This window comes from Drosophila subpulchrella, chromosome 3R (genome assembly GCF_014743375.2).
Source record: "Drosophila subpulchrella strain 33 F10 #4 breed RU33 chromosome 3R, RU_Dsub_v1.1 Primary Assembly, whole genome shotgun sequence".
NCBI classification, from domain to species: domain Eukaryota; kingdom Metazoa; phylum Arthropoda; class Insecta; order Diptera; family Drosophilidae; genus Drosophila; species Drosophila subpulchrella.
Window position 1 is genome coordinate 9674818 of NC_050609.1, and position 19479 is coordinate 9694296.

The 19479-nt window shown below is 35.2% G+C and overlaps 2 protein-coding genes across 11 annotated transcripts in view; one reads left to right on the forward strand and one right to left on the reverse strand.

The window, feature by feature from the left end:
* Window positions 1-19479, reverse strand: part of LOC119549676 (soluble guanylate cyclase 88E) — an 88861-nt gene that overhangs the window by 10434 nt on the left and 58948 nt on the right. The gene's annotated exons all lie outside the window — the stretch shown is intronic.
* On the forward strand, window positions 1120-11736 carry LOC119549696. Of its 7 annotated transcripts, none has more exons than XM_037857922.1 (9): window positions 1120-1271; window positions 2291-2432; window positions 3011-3220; window positions 5014-5083; window positions 5155-5264; window positions 8142-8504; window positions 9747-9977; window positions 10488-10654; window positions 11234-11736. In XM_037857922.1, the coding sequence occupies exons 2-8, from the start codon at window positions 2342-2344 to the stop codon at window positions 10508-10510; spliced, it is 1098 nt and encodes a 365-aa protein (XP_037713850.1). In that variant the 5' UTR covers window positions 1120-1271; window positions 2291-2341; the 3' UTR covers window positions 10511-10654; window positions 11234-11736. The 7 variants fall into 7 exon arrangements, with proteins under 7 accessions (XP_037713850.1, XP_037713869.1, XP_037713886.1 ...); XM_037857941.1 differs by having other exon boundaries at window positions 8142-8348; XM_037857958.1 differs by having other exon boundaries at window positions 5035-5083; window positions 8142-8348.

A 19479-nucleotide genomic window follows, 5' to 3' on the forward strand; every position in this document is an offset into this window, starting at 1 on the left:
ACGCTGCAAGCTTGTTTAGGGGTGAAATTTACCAATTAATCTTACATAAGGTAAACAAACAAAGTCAAAAGAACATTTCAATGCAATTGCACTTGGCCTTGAGTAAATGGGAGAGAAAACACATTCAGGGAAGTTCTGTAAGCGATCTGCTCGAAAGGTCAAATGATCTCCATATTCCCTATAAATAGAAAGATATGTACTCTCTGATCCGCCCTTCAACCCTGTTCGATGTAATGGTATATGATGTGGGAAGCTCTACCCATCTTTGTTTATCCATTTTCATAGGAATTTCCCTGGAAAAATTGTGTTTAGATTACTAAACATTAGGTCGCACGTGGGAAAAAAACACATACCCTTCATATAAAGAGTATACAGCTATTTAGGATAACTAGGGTAATGTTATGATAAAAAATAATAATATTTCTAAGTAAATATTGAGTTAAAAAGTTATATATAATTAAAATAAATACTTTGAACCCTTAAAAAATATATCATAACGCTGTAAACGCTGAAACTATAAGTTAAAGTATCTACGTTTTCGACTTTTATTCTGCTTGGCTAGATTTGTTTATTTATTTGTGCTGGCATGTAGCTGGAAATGTTTTTTCAATTATCAGGAACTATATTCTAGCTAATGCCAAAACCAAAAGAAAACGTAAACAAATAAACAGAATTTATATTCAACAAAAGGAAAATTACTTAGGCTTTTGGCTATATTTTAAAAATTAATAAAATAAAATAATATAATCATTGTTATGAATTATACCGAGTGCAGAGTTCATTGATCAATTCAATAACACAATTGACGCATTTCCTGTGACCAATAGAATAATGTAAATGTTTAAATGATAAAAAACAATACTAGAAACCAAAAACAATCAACTGAAAATTTAAAACAAGATTCGGGATTTTCTGAAAGAAATATAGGATCATGTAGGTGGGTTTTCTTTTTATGATCATCGTCGGCGTCATAGCGATTTCGGTATGGAATCGTTGCAAACAATGAGTGGGTGCCCCACACGATCTATAAGATATATACGAAAGCTTTCCCATAACCGATCTCCGGAGCTTTGGCACACAGATACGCCGAAAATCACTCACGGATAGAGCAACCTACGCCGTAAAGGAATGCGCCGTGCTTTTGGGGCCGAAACGGAATGGCAAAATTCTGAAACGAGTAAAATTGGTGAGGCGAATTTTCTTGGGGTTTGCAGTTTGAAAAAATTCTTCGTTGAGGATAGATCGCTATTTTTTAGGAGTAAATTTAAATTGTAAGCGAACCTGAAACATATTAAACAACACAACTGAATAGTAAATTAAATAATTATAAACGAAATAAAAGACAATAAAATAAAATTAAATAAAGTGAACTATCATAAGAAAATGTGAAGAAAGAAAAACATTTAACTGGTGACAAATTATGGAAATATGATCGAGAATTATGAATGAAACGATGTTCCATAGAGAAAAGACATTGATTATATAAGCGAGATCGTTCACAATGACATTTGATACCAAAGTGGTGGAGCCCTTCAGGAGTTTGTGCAGTGAAATCGTTACCAAAAATATTGAATTAAATTAAAAACAATTTAATTTAATATAGTTAAATGGAAAATACAAAATTAATTTAAAATAGTAAATACTTTTTACACTTCTCAGCTAAATAATTTTAAAGTCTTTGCTCATTTCTTCGATACTGAAGTAAATTCCGATGAAAGCCAGAATAACAGAACGAATTCAACTCAAGGACATTTAAAAATAAAAGCAAATTTAGCTGCAGCTTATACAGAGACACAGATACACCCACTCGCACACTTACACGCACACACTGACATCTAGACTACATGATTTTTCTGGTTCTTATACACAAAAGTGTGAAATTTCCTATAAAACATAAAAATATTTTTATATTCGAGCAAACCAGAAGAAGCAACACACGAAAAAACTCAAAAACCGAACAGAAATATATTTATTTTTAGTGAGATTGATCTTGCGGTAGGTGCCGCTTGTCTGATCGTGGTATTATATTAGATATATGTATATATTTTATAAACTTTGCACTGCTCTAAAGTGGCACACAGCCTGTTTATTTTCGAACCGAGAGACTTTCAACGCGAAAGTAAAAAACTAAACTGAGAAAACATCCCATCAATCGAGAGAAAAACGATTCAAATTCGTGTGTGTTGTCTGGCATTTCCCGGGAAATAGAATAAACTGAAAGAAACCCCGAAAAAGAAATTGGATTACTTTGGAAATTGCTAAGACATCTTTCTTCCCAACTTTATTGCAGCGAACGAGTTCAACGATTTTTTCGTGAACAGAACAAAACAAATCGATCAAAATGTTCAAAAACCACTTGGAAATGATTGGGCGCAATGAGAGCCCCAGCAAGAAGGCTAAGTTCTGGCAGTCCTACATCAGGTCCCTGAAGGGTAAGTAAAAAGTGTTATGAGAAACACTGAAAAGTGCTTAAATATATTACTACTATAGATGCTTTAAGCATTAAGGACCTAAGCTAAAGAAAAGATTATTCCTTTTCCTAAAGAAGAATTACCATTAATTGTTTAGAAGCTTTTATTCAAATTTAAAAAAAGACTATAAAATATACTTCAAGTATTTTAAATTCGAGCTGATTTAGGGACACTCAAATGTTATATTATTAAACTTTTGGGCAATGAGTAACAAAAATATCTTAGCCTATATGTATAGTCTATTTATTTTGGCAGGTGTCATATCAGCCGAGCTATATACTTAGATTCGCTCTGTGGGGAAAGCTTGTTCGGCATCCCGAGAATATAGAGAGAAAAATGTAAAATATGTGCTCAGGCCTTAAACAAAGAAAGAATATAGGATACCCACACAAAGGGGGGGCACATCTATGATAGCAACCAAATAGAAATCAACTTTATCTTTTTTTTTGCACCGCTGGCATTGAGCCAAATAGTGAAAATAGCTCAAATATTTGAAAAGCAATGAACTAACGCGGCGTTATCCAAACAACTATTTTTAGGCTCCGAGGATATCCGTGCCCACGAGGCGCCCCGTGCCTCTCGTCCCTACAGCTCCTACCTGGACTCGCCCTCCTACAGGAGCATCTACGACGAGCCCGCCACCGCCAACGAGCGCGTCCAGTCCTCTGGCTACAGATATCTGCCAGTGAGCCGCGACACCTACGGCTACTCGCCCCGTGCCATCTACGATCATCACTACAGCCGAACAAGTAAGTTGGGGCCAAATCACCTTTTAAAGCCGATTCCCGCCTAACTTCTTTACACAGCCAAGAATATTTATCTTAATGCATTCGATTTCCGAGGCCTTGCAAATATTGATCGTACATTTTGTTATAATCAGGTTAAAGGACTTCTAAATAGTGTTTGAGAATGTATCTGATTCAGAAAGTACTAGACATTGTTGATATTCCTCTATTAAAATACAAAAGAAAATTTTGGATTTCATATTTTCTTTTTTAAAAACAACAAATGGAACTAAAACTTAGAAACCAGAACAAAAACCTTTAATATATAAAATTTAACATTTTAAAACATTTTTAAAATCCAATTGTTAAAGGACAATACATTTTTAAAATGAAAGATAGTAACGTGATTAAGATTTGCAAGGTTATATAAGGCTTCGGTGGATCCGAACGTAACAAGTTCTTTCAGCTTTTCTGTCTCGCTTCGACGCGCCATCAATCAATCAGTCGAGTCATTTCAATCATCTCACAACTGCATTCACGCCGTTGCCTTTGCCTCTGCCTGCCACAAAAAAGCTTTTGACAACACCTTGAATTTCTCAGATCCGCCATATTTTTATGATTTTTCATTTACGACCTGCGATGGTCTTTGTGCGAGCGCTATGATTTCATAAATTTAAAAATAAAACTGCCAGCGCCAAAAGCCAAAATACTATTACGTCAATGAAAGCTTTGCTTCGCTTCGACTCGTTTGCGTTGATTTTGGCAAAAGACCTCAAAAATGAACAAAAAATCTAGACAATATAGGCTACACACAAACAAAAGCACATCTTTGTGGGCTATATATCGAGTCAGGTATATGTATATGAGGAATTTTTGACTCAATTTTTTTTTGGTGCGTGCTCTGGGATCAAATGACTGTGGCGGCCCTCGATGCGCGGAAACCAAAGTTCTGTTTTTTCCGATTTTCCGAATTTCCACACACTCACACACTGGCAAAACACCACCCCTTCCCCTACCCCGTTTGCCTAAATTATAGTTTTCTTTTCGCTTTTTTTTGGACTAACCAATTGTTTTTTTTCTTTCTCTCTCTTTCATAAATGTTTCAGAATATACATAAATGTGTGTCGTCAAAATAAATACACATATGTATCCGAGCGATATATATATTTTTTTGATATTTTATGCGCACTCTCTCTATATATATTTATATATATATATATGTATTTGTTGTTCTCTCTAGGCAAAAGACAACTTAAATTTAGTAAAAAGGATTTTGTGTGTAGCTTTTAGTTTAAATATCGAAATTAGAAAATGATTTATTTGGTAGCCAGTATATACAGTTGTATATACACATATATGTATGTGTTTTGTGTGTGAAATAAAATCTTTAAACAACCTGCTGTTGCTCTATCTCTATGTGGTGTCGCCTCCATCCATCAGACCATCCATCAAATCAAAGGGCCATCAAAGGGTTTGCTATGAACACCCATCGATTTAACACCTAACCACGGCTTGTACTTCATCTCGCATTTGGGCGTAGTTCATTTTTAATAAATTGCTTTTTAATACGCTTTACTGATTTTCCGAAACCCTTTCTTCTTTTTGCTGCTTTTGCTATGATAACTTTGCTTTCTGGGATTGCGTACGTATCGAATATTGCGCATACGCCGCGTGAGCCCAAGCCTAAATCGAACCATTTTCTGTAAGCAACTATTTGTTAGTTTGTTTTTTTATTTGCTTAATTTTGAATGCCTAACGAAAGAGTAGGGAATATGGTATGGATTTTTTTTAAATATTCCTTTTTTTGTTGTGGACAGTTCCAGCTAACTACGACGCAGAGAAGGCCTGGAATGATCATCTGAAGCGCATGCAGGAGATCGAGCGCAGGTGCGTTGCCCCTAGCCATTATTAAGATAGTACATCATAATATATCATTTTGGGATATCTCTACCATCTAGGTACCCATCTCGCTACGGTCTCTACTTGAGGGACAAGCCACTCACGCCCAACTCGCTGGTGCCCCTGGAGTACGAGCCAGAGGACAAGCTGCTGGCTGAGCTCAACAAGGGTAAGGATATCAAAGACATTTTCTAAATCCAATGCCAGAAACAAAATTCTCACACCAACATCAGCGGGAAAGTAAACAACAACAACACAACAACAACATCAACAACGAAAAATTCAAAATTAATTTTTAAATACAAAATGTAAGCACGAACTCAAAACAAAAAAAATAGCAAATGAAATCTGAAACCCAACATCTTAAAACGAACTCAACGAAATTTTTTTTGAAATTCAGCCAACATCAAAAATGAAAACTTTTGCAGACTTTTCTCAATCAAAGTTACGAATCGATTTTTGCCTAAAATCTCTTTTGTTTAAACTCTATTTTGCAGCTATAAGGGTTTGAAGCGCTGAGCGTTCATGAAAAAGATACTTTTGTTTGCTTAGCTCGTAGTAAGACTCTTGTAATTTTACGCAAAATCTGTTAAACTTAAACATTGCGAATGGATAAACGAAAATTAATTGTAATCAATTTCTGTCTGTAAAAAGAAATCCCCGAAACCCAGCAATAGTCGAGTGAAAATTTCGTTAAATGTTTCATTGTATAATATATATATATAAATATACAAATGCTTTATTTTAATTATTAACTTATACAAAATCAACAACAACAACAAAAGTAATAAAACCAACAACAAAACATTTATAAAAAACTCTAATTTTAATTTTAGTCATTAAATATATTTAATATAAACATATTTAACGAACCCATCCGTTCATTCGACCCTAAAAACCAGCCATCCATCCAAAACCCCTATAATCTTAAGCCTTTCTTCTAACAGCTGCTGTACCAAAGAGCATAGTTTTTGCCGCTAAATGAACTATTCGAGCCCACTGTAGCCCCATCGGCGACTTTACCCGAACCAAGAACACTATTTCCGCCCTTCGATTACTTTAAAGAACCAACCTTAATTAATAATAAAAAACATATTTAATACCAATCAAGACTTGTGTTTTGGAACTTTTTATCGCAACGGAAAATTGTCTCTATCTGGTCGTTACTTTCCTAACAATTCATTCGCATTTCGATATTAATATGTCAATGTTTTTACCTTGTCCAGTTTGCTGTTGTATTTCGTCCAGTCCCTCGTTTCACTACTAAAATCAAAGCATAGAAATTCACATTACACTGTGCGGTGCCTGTAAATAAACTGCCAATACTCAAAAACGTATTATTTAAAACTAAAAATTTATGCAAACTCAAATGAAATATTTAACGAATTCTCTGATGAAAATGTATGTTTCATGTTTTCTGGCAGACAAGTTATAAAATTCCCCTGTGGAATCACAAATCAAAACTTTTTTTCAATGTAATCGTGTTTCGTGCCCACAGTTTTGTGTAATTTGTACTATGTATCTTGTTTCCAATGTTGTTTGTTTTCCATTGTAAGCATTTCTTGAACATCGTTGGTTGGTGAGGCTTTTTCTTCTGGTAAGTACAAGAGTTAGGGGGAGAATTTCAAGAGGTTTGAAGGTTTCAAGTCAATCAACTATTTCATTTTAAATATTTTACTTTAAAGGTTAAGATACATTTTTTCTATTATGGTAATGTTTTGGTATTCAATGAGCAACCAGAAGTTGTTACATGGTTTTCATAATAACAAAATTGTTCCCAAATTGAACATAATGTTGTTAGCTAGAATACATAGTTTGCAATTGAACAATAATAAGAATTAATAGAGTGTCTTTTCTAATAAAGATAATATCCGAACACAGATGACACATAACCTATTTAAAATATACAGCGATATTGTTTTTTTAGAGCTTTAGTTAACGATTAGATTTTCTTATTAGTTTTATTTTGTCATTAGCTTGGTTAAAAATGTACATATTTCGGTTTGGGGCAGTTAATTTTTTTTCTTTATTCATTTTTAAATAACAACAAAAAAAGTGTATTATAAAAAAGGTTTAATATGATTATATTACTGAAGTATTTTATAAACATTGTTTTCTTTAACCTCAGGTAATGGTTAAATTTTTTAATAATTTTTAATTTGAAAGTAGCACCTACTAGGTAGATGGTAAAATATCTTAATAAATTGGTTCTCCTAGAATTTAGGTATATACAGTGGTCGGCATAAGTATTTTGACAAAACAAAAGTTAAATATACTCATAATTTGAACTTACTTCGTGTAAACTATAGGCATCAATGGAAAGGTAATTTCAATGCCGTTTAAATGATACAATGCATTTCTTTACCCATTCAGTATTTATTGAAAAGGACGAATTTGTGTAAATCAACTTTTAAATTTTTTTTAAAAACTTTTTTCCTCGACTTGAAAACTTAAATTTTTTGATGCAAAAAGTTTCTTCAAACAAAAATAATAGTAACTGCAAAAAGAATTTTTCAAAAATCATTTTTCTTATATTTTTTATGAATTTTTGAAAATGCTTAAAAACAGGCATTTGAGCCATATTTTTCTCTTTTTCATACAAATTTTTTCCGACATTGTCACCTTCAAAAAATCATAAAAAATATAAGGAAAATGATTTTTGAAAAATTCTTTTTGCAGTTACTATTATTTTTGTTTGAAGAAACTTTTTGCATCAAAAAATTTAAGTTTTCAAGTCGAGGAAAAAAGTTTTTAAAAAAAATTTAAAAGTTGATTTACACAAATTCGTCCTTTTCAATAAATACTGAATGGGTAAAGAAATGCATTGTATCATTCAAACGGCATTGAAATTACCTTTCCATTGATGCCTATAGTTTACAAGAAGTAAATTCAAGTTATGAGTATACTTAACTTTTGTTTTGTCAAAATACATATGCCGACCAGTGTATATATCTCGAACTGGGTCATTTCAACTTATAGCAGTGGGTTTTCCGGATATGAGTGCTTCTTGACTTGGTTACTCACCTGACCCCCGTTCTGGTTTCAGCTCGCCGCTCGGCCTCGCCGTTCCGCCCTGCCAGGAGCACCCGCGCCGGCAGCGAGCCGTACGTGCCCCCGCCGGCCTACTGGAACCGCGAGGGCAGCGTGCCCCGCGGAGGACCCTCGGTCTTCGACCGTGCCACCAGCCTGGCCCCGTTCACGCGGCCCAGCTTCCGCGCCAGCTCCCTGGAGCCGCTGGACGAACTCTTTGAACGTAAGTTGCCCGCGATCGCCGAGGCTGATTCGGCACCGGCTGATGCGCCCAGTCGGTCACTCGGTATTTTCGAGCGCGCCGGCTCGCCAAGTCCCACTCCCGTCAAAGCCGGTCGCTGGGGACCACGCCCCACCGAAGTCGCCTACGATGCTGAGGGTAAAAATCAAAATTTCTCCTACTCTTTCCCTATCAAAAAAAAAAAAAAAAAAAAAAAAAATTCCGAATTTGTCCTGTTACAAGAAGAGACGAAATTTTCGTGTTATATTGTTAAATTTTATGTGACTTATGTCGGCTTTTAATGCCCCGCGAAATGCGAGACAAACGAGGATGGAGTTGATGGTGATGATGATGATAAGGGGCGGCGAACGCGTTGAAAAATCGCTGCCATATTTTTCGTGATGCGTTCGAGCCTTATAACTCTTACACACCCGCCACACCCATCATGTGGCCATATAATTTGTCAAAATTATTTCCACTCTTTGGCTTCGCCAGCACGAGTATTTGTCGTGTTTTGAGTTTCAGTTTGCCAGCAGCATCAGCAAAATTAGTAGAGTGTTGCCCGAAGTGTAAGCGCCGCGCTTTAGTCCTCGAATGCAAATCGATTAAATGGTTTTTAAATTTTCAAAATTAAAGAAATAAATTGGAACTGTAAAAATTATTAGTACATTTTTAAAAAAAATTCTTTACTTTTTTTTTTTTTAATTTTTTAAGCAAATTCCTCGTATAAATTCAAAACATTATATGATTTGTTTTTTAAAATTAAATTAATAAAATAAAATTATTGTTAAATTTGAAGCCCCATAAATAGTAATAAAATGTAAATGTAAAGTAATGACAATTAACCCTCTGTTTAAAATGATCCCTTAAATCCAATCAACAAATTTTGCAAGTTTTTGAAAACCCATTTAACGCTTCTTGTAATCGGTTTGCATTCGTTATGAAAAAATCCCAAACCAGAACCCCAAATTCATAAGCCCACTGGTTCGCTTATCGATGTGCCCACTGTAGCGCCTGTCCATCTTTCCACATGTCATCCTTTTTCTATCAATCTACTTTATGTATTCCCCTCCCCGCCATTATCCTTTTGGTACTTTTTCCACAACGAAACCCCAACATACGCATGGAAAATATCAAATTATTGTTGATTGTTAAAGCGTTGTTTTTTTTTATTTGATTTACTTTTATTTTAGTTTAAAAAGCATAGCAAAAACAAAAAATATTTTTCTTTCTGCTCTTCTTGTATACATTGCTACAACAATACGAACAATATCAAATGAAACCCAAACAACATCTGATTGTATACTCAACAAAACGCACAACAAAACAACACCGAAACGAAATCATCCAACATCCATGCCATCTCTGATGACTATGCTACTGAAAATGCCAACAAAACAGGACTCCCGATCTTCCATCCCCGCAACCGGTTCAGGGATCTGCTGAGCCCCAGCCCCAACTTGCCGATCTCCTCGATCGTGCGCGATCCCTTCTGGTGGGACGTGGATGACCTTGTGCCCTTCCGCGCCACCTCGGTGCCCCGTGCCTCGAGCCCCGTGGCCCGCGATTCGTACTTGTCGCCGGTGAAGAACCGCTACTTGTGGTCCAAGCACCCAGCCAGACCCTTGACACGTAAGTATTAAGCATTATACGACTATAGATACCTCTGGTCTTACCAATTCTGGGTTAAAATTTATTGGGAATTCGTTGGGAAAACTTTGAAATTCATATTGGCCATTGGTAAGATCTGCCCTGTATATAGATACACAGTTTGTAAATACTTTCGAATTGGAACACCCCACCCTAGAGAGCCCCTAGAAGTATTCCATAAAAGCATGAGAGAAAAAACTTGCATCAGATTAAGAAACTAATGTTTTTATGAAAATTATAAGTAAACCAATTTTAAGGGAGTGTAATTTTCTAGCACTTATAGTAAGGCACTTAAAGGGTTTATCATTATTGGAATAAAATTAATAATTTTGTAACTTTTAATATACAATTTTTAGAAATTGATAGTACTGCTAGCACTAGACTTTCTTTCATGTTTTTGACTAAATTATATTTACCCAATACATTTTCCAATATTATTCAAATTTAACCTTATTATTTCTGTTTTATTTACATCTTAATTATCATAAACAGCTGAGGAAGAGGATTTATTCTAAACAAAATATATAGATTCAATATCACAAACAATCGTTTAGCTCTAATAACAAAGCGACGCTATATCAATCATATAGCAATTCTGTAATTTTTTTGTACTTAATTTTACATAAATTACATGTAACGAAATGTAAAAAAACAAATTGGTAAGAAAAAGAAACAAAAGCATGTAAAACGATAAATTTGTTCATTGTAGAAACTACACAAATGACTTGTAGTGTTCACATAAAATCCTTTTGACAAATACGCCCTGTAGAACCCCGTATTCGTAGTTTCCCGCAACATGTAGCGTTGATAACATTAAATATACGTAAAAGTAGAGAAATGAATGAGTTCTGTAGTTTGGATATATTTGCTTTTTAAAATATTTAAATTTCTTTGTGACTTTTAATAAGATTTTTCCGCAAGATAATAATGGTCATAAGTTATTTCAATATTTTAATATGTTGTTGGTAAAGTAATTTCTTATATAAAAAGTCTATATTCTACCACAAAATATTCCTAACATCAAAAAATTATCTATACTCCGCCAACATTTTAACTATTTTTATTTAACTTACTTAAACTAAAGAACTCCCTCATTTCTAAACAAATTGTGTATAACCTACGTAGCAAACATTGGAAAAAAACTTATGCACGCCAAATACTTTGATTATAATTAAATGTTTACTTCACATACTTCTGCAAAGTTTTTGTTGATAATGGTCCACTTTTCCCCTCCTTAGCTCACCGCTCAATTTTGTAAACGAACGAAATAACGAACTACACAACAACAACAAGAAGAACATCCTGAAGAACAACAACGAATGCATCACAAGGGGCCCCAAAACAACGACAACTAGCTTTGGAGTAGATCAGTAGCATAAAAGGTGTTAGACCTTTTCACGAAGTCTTAATATCCGTCAACAACGTTTGAATTTTTTCAAAACTGCTAGAACTCCCCTCGGGAAATCGTCATCATTTCCGTTGGGGGTTCTAAAATCATTTGCCGAAAAGTGCGTACTTCCCGTTGAAAAAAAACCAACCGAATAAAACTCAAACTCTCTCTTTAATTTTTATTTTCTGATTTCTTAAGAACCTGTCTTAAATGTTAAGTGCAAGAATATGAAAAAAATCGATTTACATTTATTATAATAAAAGAATAAAATCAACTTATGAGTTCCCATTTGAAGCATCAACATCAAACAATCAATGGGTTTCATAAATTGTTCCTTTTTTGTATATCTTAGATGCTATATATAAAATATATTTATACAACTACTTGTATTTGTAAAAAAAATATCGTCTCTGTTGCGGAGCTCGATAACATTTAGAAAACTGTATAGCGATATGTATATCTGCCACAACACATCCAACATTCGGCCTATCCATACATATACTGGACATTTTCAATTTGTAATAAAACTAAAAAAAAACAACAAAATTATGAATAATAATAAAAAAAAACTTCTAAAACCTACTCGAAATTTCAATTTAAAGGTAAAGACTAGGAATTGACATTTTCTATTCTCGTAAAAGAGATTGTGAGTTAAAAGCTTTTTAAAGTAATATCTTTAATGGTTTGGCTAAGGTAACTATTGGGGCCACCTTGAAGCATTTTAGCCCCCTTTTCGGATCTTTCCACCTTTGTCCGTTGGCCTGGGCCATTTATCTATCCATTTACTGCCTCATTGCTCCATTTTTTTCGTGTTACTTTGACGTTTTTGGCGTTTAGCACGCAATTGTTTCGCACTTCTTGTTCGCTCATATTCTCCGCCTGCCATTTGTCTATGCCATGCCATTTTGGCCCACTTTGCAGGGAGCTGGGGAAAATCCTAAGGGAATGGGATGGGGCTTTCTGTCAAGTTCTTGCCCCATGAAACACGCTTCATTGTGTTTGCTCTTCAATCGCCTTAATATTCCTGCTCCCTTATTGTTACTGGTCATTTGTGACTACTTTTTCTGCGTACATATAGATGTAATTCTTTCTTCATTCCACTTAATTATTGATTCTAACGAATTTTTCTATTCGCCAAAGGTCAATGCAATGTCAGAGCCAACTCCTCGGAGATCTCAACTGCCGTGTTCCAATAGCATTTCAATTGCTTTTTAACTGCGCTCCCTCGAGTGTACACACTCGTGGGGAAAATGGAAAATGTTTGCGCCCAGTCACGTGCAGACTTTGCAATTTTCGTGTGACCCCAGCCCTTTTAATTAAAATATTTATTAATTTTCCTGACAGATATGCATTACGTATACGTGTGCTTAATCAGGACCCAAAAACCACGCATCATTTTTGCAGCTCCCCCTTTTCACTTCGTCATGGTAAATACTTTGTGGAAATGGAGTGGGATGAATGATTTCCCCAATGCTATTGTTCGTATTCCTCAATGAGTTGGGCATTTATTTGGCGGAGTGGTATGAATGGAGATGTATGAGGCAGATGTGTGAAACTAGACCGAGATTCACATTTAGACCTATCCTTCAACCTGTCAAGTTTAATTGACTTATAGAAAAGCAGAAAATTAACCTCTGTTGAGATGGAATACAATAAATATTACTTTGGGTGTCAGAATTGTTTCTGATATAGCGTTAAAGGCATTTAATGAGTGGCAAAAATGTGGCAAAGAAAATACACAACTTTATAGAAAGCTTTAAAGGTGTAAACATTTTTTTTAAATCATATCTTTCTTATAAAAAAGTACCCACCAAAAGTAAGGGATCATTTTTAAACAAACTTTAACAAAGTTCTAAGTTTAGAGTGGTACAAAGGTTGAAAGATACATTTTTAAATATATGTGTATTATTATGACCTTATTGACACCAATTTTAAACACATTTTAGTTTCATATTAAATTGTATCGCTAAGTCACAGCCCCTAAATAAAATATTCCTCTTCAAATGTATCTTAATGAAGAGGTGTCAAAACCACTGAGTATCTTTCGAAAGACATCCCCACTTTGACATAACTAAGTTGTCAGTTCAGTTTGCGATTCGCGGAAATGTGTGACCGAGTTTAAATTGCAGTACCGGGAAAAGCAAAGCACCAAAGTTGAGTCGGGTAAAATTGTGGCTGCTGTTATCTGTCAAAATGTTTGAATCTCCCCCTGACTGGCTGTCATCTGCGGTTCGTGCGACGCCTGTTGCTGACGACCTCGCTTTTTTCTCCTACTCGTTTTTGGCCCCGAACCGAAGATTTATGTCTTTACGAAAGTTTTTCGCCGGTTATCGTTGGCCATCAAATGCACGTGCCTGAGAGTTGGCCATAACTGGCAGTTCCTGTGCTAATTGGTCAGGGCTTTTCTTTCGCCCCATGTATGTGTCGGCCACTTGACATGCCCGTCACAAATACACACAGAAAGCGGAAGTGAAAAGGCATTGCCTACTTTTGGGACTGCACCGCCATTGTCTTTCGTGGGCTCTTCACAAAAAAAAAAAAGGGTTTGATTGGGGAATCTTTTGCCACATTTTGCTTAAAATCCCCAATTTAAGGTGAAAGCAAGTCAAGCGTGGAATTTTGTTTGCTTGACTGCCGCTTGGGTCGGGCAAATTAATTACATCAAACAGACAAATTTAATTTGTCCAACCAAAAGTCAGGCTCCTTTAGAGATGAATGAAAGTGAAAATGTCTCAATTGGAGGCAGCCCGCGGGCTTGATGGTTGATTGTGCTTAATGGTAACCAACCCCAAGGCATTGGCCAGATAATCCCAACCCCCTTAACCCCCTGCTGCCAACCAGCCAAGCTGATGAAAGGTGCTTGAACTGTTTTATTATGGATTTTTTCCCCTTGGCCAGACAATGATTGGGCAACTTTAATTATCTGTGAATATTATGGTGTGGATTGGAGATATTATAGGGTTCACCAGCTTTGTTTAAGGTTAAATAAAAGTTAAATGAGTAATCACTATGGTGATAAATGGTTTCCACAAAATGTCTTTACTATCTTCTCAAATGAAATTGTGCTGCGAATTGCAGTTTAGACAGTACAGACAAACAAAGAAAACAAAGTTACTAACTACATTCCCGCTTTTCATTATCCTTCGGAGCATCATTCATACGCCCTGTTGCCACAGTTGTAAGTGCAACTTCTGCTTGGCTGACAAATAACTATCTCCACAAGGAGCTTAGTTCCAGTTAGGGGTATAACTGGAAAACTTGGCGAGCAAGAGATAAGAACATGCTGAGAGGGAAGCTTTACAAAATAAGTGAAATGCGAAAAACAACTTTGTCATTAACCCTCAACACCTGAGAATCCCCAGCTGAGAAAAGCAGACAATGGCGTAAGTCACAACTAAAAGAAAAAGTTCAAGTTGGAGAAAATTCCCTAGTAAGTTTCACTAAGATCCTGAAAAAGTTAGATAAGGTGAAATAGTACTATAGACCTTGGATTACCACTTTTTCTAAATTAACTAATTAACAAAATAATCAATTAAAGGATTTTTTAAATAATATAATAATAGTGTTATAGATTTGGGTTGTATTCGAAATCTGTATTCTTTTCTCATACATTATTACCAAAGTCCATAGCCAGGTTTCTTTTTATAGAGAGCATAAAGTCAAATGTAAGACTTAACTTTAAGCTGCTGTATTTTCTTCAGCCATCTGAAACTGCACCTTTGATTGATCTGTCACAAGCTGATTAATGTGTCCGACGGCAGGAGTCCGTGAAATCCCTGCGTTAAGTGATTAGTCGCTAGATATCCATCTTCCTTTTTCTGATGAGCAACCTTAGCCGTGAACAAATTAAGAAGGAGCGCCGCTCAGGTCATTTATCAAAAACATAATATCGACGAAATTAGCGATATTTTTCGAGGAACCCATCTCATAAACCACTGCAAAATCAGAATGAGACGAAGGTCAACCCACGAGATACTTGGGTCTTGCCACAAAAATGCCCGGGGATGCGGAAGTGATTACTTTCTGGTGTCCCCAGAAAAGCCAAAAGGCTTTAAAAGGGCGTCTTTTGCTTTTTTGCCACCCCTTTACGTGAATTATGAAGAGCTTTTCCAAGTGCGTAAGGGGATTGCGAGAATTTTCAATTTTTCCTTTTAGTTATTAAGCTTTAATGGGAATGGCGTTTCGGTGTATCTCTGGCTCATTGAAAATTTAGGTAACAAGTTGATGGAAAAAAGCATAAAGGGTCATTCTCATATATAAGCAAGGTAAAAAGAAATCAAGAAATCAAGATAAAATACAACATGGTGAACGTTTTAAGCTTCATTAAAAATTTACAATCAGTTTAAAGCCTTAAATTGAATTTACAATTGTAGCACATATATAAGAAAACAAATATTTGGTATTTATGTAATATTGTGAAACACTATCTCTAGAATTTAATAACTTCAATTGCATTTGGTTATACAAAAACCATGTGTGCTGTCCTTGATAAAACAATTTACTATTTCCAGCCACAATTTAGATAATTCACACGCATGCAAACAAAATAAAATACCCGATATCGCACTCAATTTACAAGTGCTGAAAGCTGTAAGAGTTTGTGGACTGGCGATGCATAATAAGGCTGTCGCGCCAGCAAATATTCGCCCAAATATATATAAATTAGCATAACAAATACCAAAAGCAAGCTAAGGTACCCCAATTTAAAAATAAATTGTCCCACTTAGGGACAATTTCTTAAAGATTCCATTCTTTTCACTGGAGAGTAAATACAATTTGAAGGGATCCCGGGGCGATTTCCCTAAGCTTTTCACCCGAAAACAAATTCATAAACGAATATATATGTAAATGCTGTTTATATATTTGCATATAACTTATGGGACAAAATGAACGTTTTTTGGGGCACCGAATACCCAAGTTTGAAGGTTGAATGGAGCCCATATCGTAGGCTCTCCCTGGGACATGAGTTACTTTCCTGATTTTCTCATACATAATAAATGCATTGCAATTTCCCAACACCCCTAAAAGAAAAACAGCTTGGTTTTTTTTTGGCTCTGCACAAATTTTCCGTTTAGGCAAGCATAAAAATTGAAAATCAATTCGTTTGCAGCCATCGCAGCATGCAAAAATTGCGCAAAGAGATAACGTGAACAACATATTTTGAGGTCGAACATTTTCCCATTTTCTCGGGTAGACAAGGACAAGCGGTTGAACTTTTTGCGGCTTGTAAACTAAATACGATTGTCATTAAAGTTGGCTTCATGATTTATGCGGTTGCAGTTGATTTATTTCATTGTGGTTATTGAATTGAACTATTATATTGATAGCTATGGGCGATTGGGAGAAGTAAAGTTGTCTGGACAAATTTATTTATTAAGGCTTAATTTATCAAGGCTAAATTTATTGAGGATAAATTTATTAAGGCTTAATGTATTACAGTTTTTAAAGGGGATATATAAATTTGCATTAGTGGAATATTTATATCCAATATTATTGCTGAGGTAAAAGGGTATTGTTTAGTTCAAATATTTAATAAAAAATGTTGAATTTCAATATGCAGTTATTTTTTACATCTTCTTAATTTTTTTATTACTGTATATTCGTATAATCCCTTGGTTTCTTAACTGTAATTTAATAGGTTCCAAGGGACCAGCAAAATTAAAGATTCCTTAACATATCTCTTTACACACTTTAAGAACTCCTTAGGCGACTGTTCGCTACCATATTTGAGCAGCACTTTAAGCTGGAAAAAGGACCTTTGAGAGGACCTCTCATAATCTGTCTCCCATCTGCGGGAATGTGGGTCACCATCTGCAGTGACACGAACCACCCCAAAAACCGTGGGTTATTTATGCTGAACTGAAGCATATTTATTTACTTGTTTGTGTTTGAGCGGGCCCCAACACACATCGACCATTGTAAGGCACTCAGACGGTTCCGGATTGTTATTGTTTGTTCAGATTCTGTTGACAGACAAAAGTCCTGGCAGGACTATAGTATGTTAATGAACAGTAATCTGGCCAGTTTAAATGAAGGGGATCCTTAGGGGGGGTGATGGAGATGAAGATGAAGATGGCACTTGAAAGTCTGTGAAGCGTTTGACAATGAGACAAATCAAATTGGGGTTAACACATCAATTGCTGCTTGACTGTGACTCCTCCCCATAAACAAACACGATCCTTTCATCTTATTTGGCATAACAACCGACAATTTTGGACAGTCATTTGGAGCTGCCATCAAAAATTATGGCGCATCTTTGTTGACTTATTTATGGGTCGTAATGAGAAATTGCGAGCCAAGTAATTGATCCCATTGGGGGTAACAACAAAACAAATACAAATCGCACATCAAATTGTTTTCGCGCAAAATAGAAATTGTTATAGCATACTTGTACATACAAAGAATTCTAGGAATGCAACTTGTTTTCTTGTTGATTGATTTCGGGGAAAAGTAAACAACATGTTGTGTTTGACTTTACGTATTTCCTTCAAATTGTCTTTAACTTATTGATTATACCTACATTTATATTTAGATGTTATGCTTATTTATCAATGAACACATTTTTGAATAATAACTTATTGATTATACCTACATTAATATTTATAAGTTATGCTTATTTATCAATGAACACATTTTTGAATAATGGAACAAGCTAATCATTTTTGGTTGCCACTAAAAAGTTAAATGTAAAGTTAACAAACTGGATCCCGCTTAATTCGCAATCAACCTTGAGTTAAAATGTTTACAATCAGTTAATAAGAACAACAGAAAGTTTTCAGTACTACATTAGGGAACATTAAAATTTTCTGTCAACATTACGTAAATCTCTTTACCGAAAATGTTTTATCTCCTGACAAGAGCCATCAAAGTTTTCCCTCCTTGGAATGTCGGCATTTCCGCTGTTCTCGTAAACTTTTCCGACTTGTTTATTTGCAAACAATTTGCCTATTTGCTTATGGTTTCTGCCTGATTAAACATGCCAAACACACGCAGTCACATAAGTATGCCATGCGAAACGATAACTTTTTGAAATGCTATCAAATGTCCTGTTTTTCAAGGGAAAACTCGTTGGTTTGCCTTGCGGTTTTTTAGGCATCTCAGCTTTGTGTGTGATATCTTTCTATCAATAAAAAAAGAAAACGAGGCAGACAAAATGAAACTGTCACAGCTTTGGGCGACCTTGGCAACCTTTTGACTCCTTGACTTGCCAAACAAAAAACCTTGTTTCTCTGCTTCGAGTCAGGTTTATTTGCAGAAGTGTGAAAAAATGTTAGGAAAGCATTTTCTGTTCATTTTTCTCTGCGCAAAATCCGAAATCCAAATAGTTGGGGGCAAGCGAAAAACCACGCCGCTTACTTAATCAAATTGAAACCACTTAACAGATGCCAGCGAAACAATTTTAATTAAATTTGAGGCCTAAATTTAAATGACCTCTTGGCTGCAATTCAATTTGAAATTTCTTGAATGGTGTCCAATAAAATTTCCAGACAAATGCGTCAGGGAAAAGGAAAGCGGACCCTAAATATGCTGCCGAAATTCCAGAAGAGCGGAGAAAATTGCAACACCTGAGGAAAATACCTAAAAGATTGCCTAATTTAAATCCCAATTTCATTTATTTTTCCTTCTCAGCAGAAATTGTATTACAATGTGGCTGCCTTTTCTTTCAATTTTCCTGTGCTTTCTTTGTGAATTAAATTGAATTCAAGGTGCTGGAGAAACGTTTGTTTGTTTACCTTTAAAATGTGTTATCTTTAAGATTTATAAAAGGAATACAAAGGAATGCAATCCATTCAAAATATGTATTTATGGCAACTCACTTAATCTTATTGAAAAGAATCTCCTGCTCAAAACATCCCCCAATGGCTGATTTCATCTGGAAAATATAATGATGCTGAAAGTCTGTGGGCGCAAAATATTCATTCATGACTTTAAAATTTAATATTTCCTTTACATATATCAAAGCTTCTCTTGGCTTTCCACTTAATAAGGAGAAAAACGCTAAAGAAAAACTTCTTGGAAAACGCAAATTCATTTGGCTTACCTGACTGCTTGTCTCGCCTCATAAATGTGCACTTCATTTTTATTACAAAATAA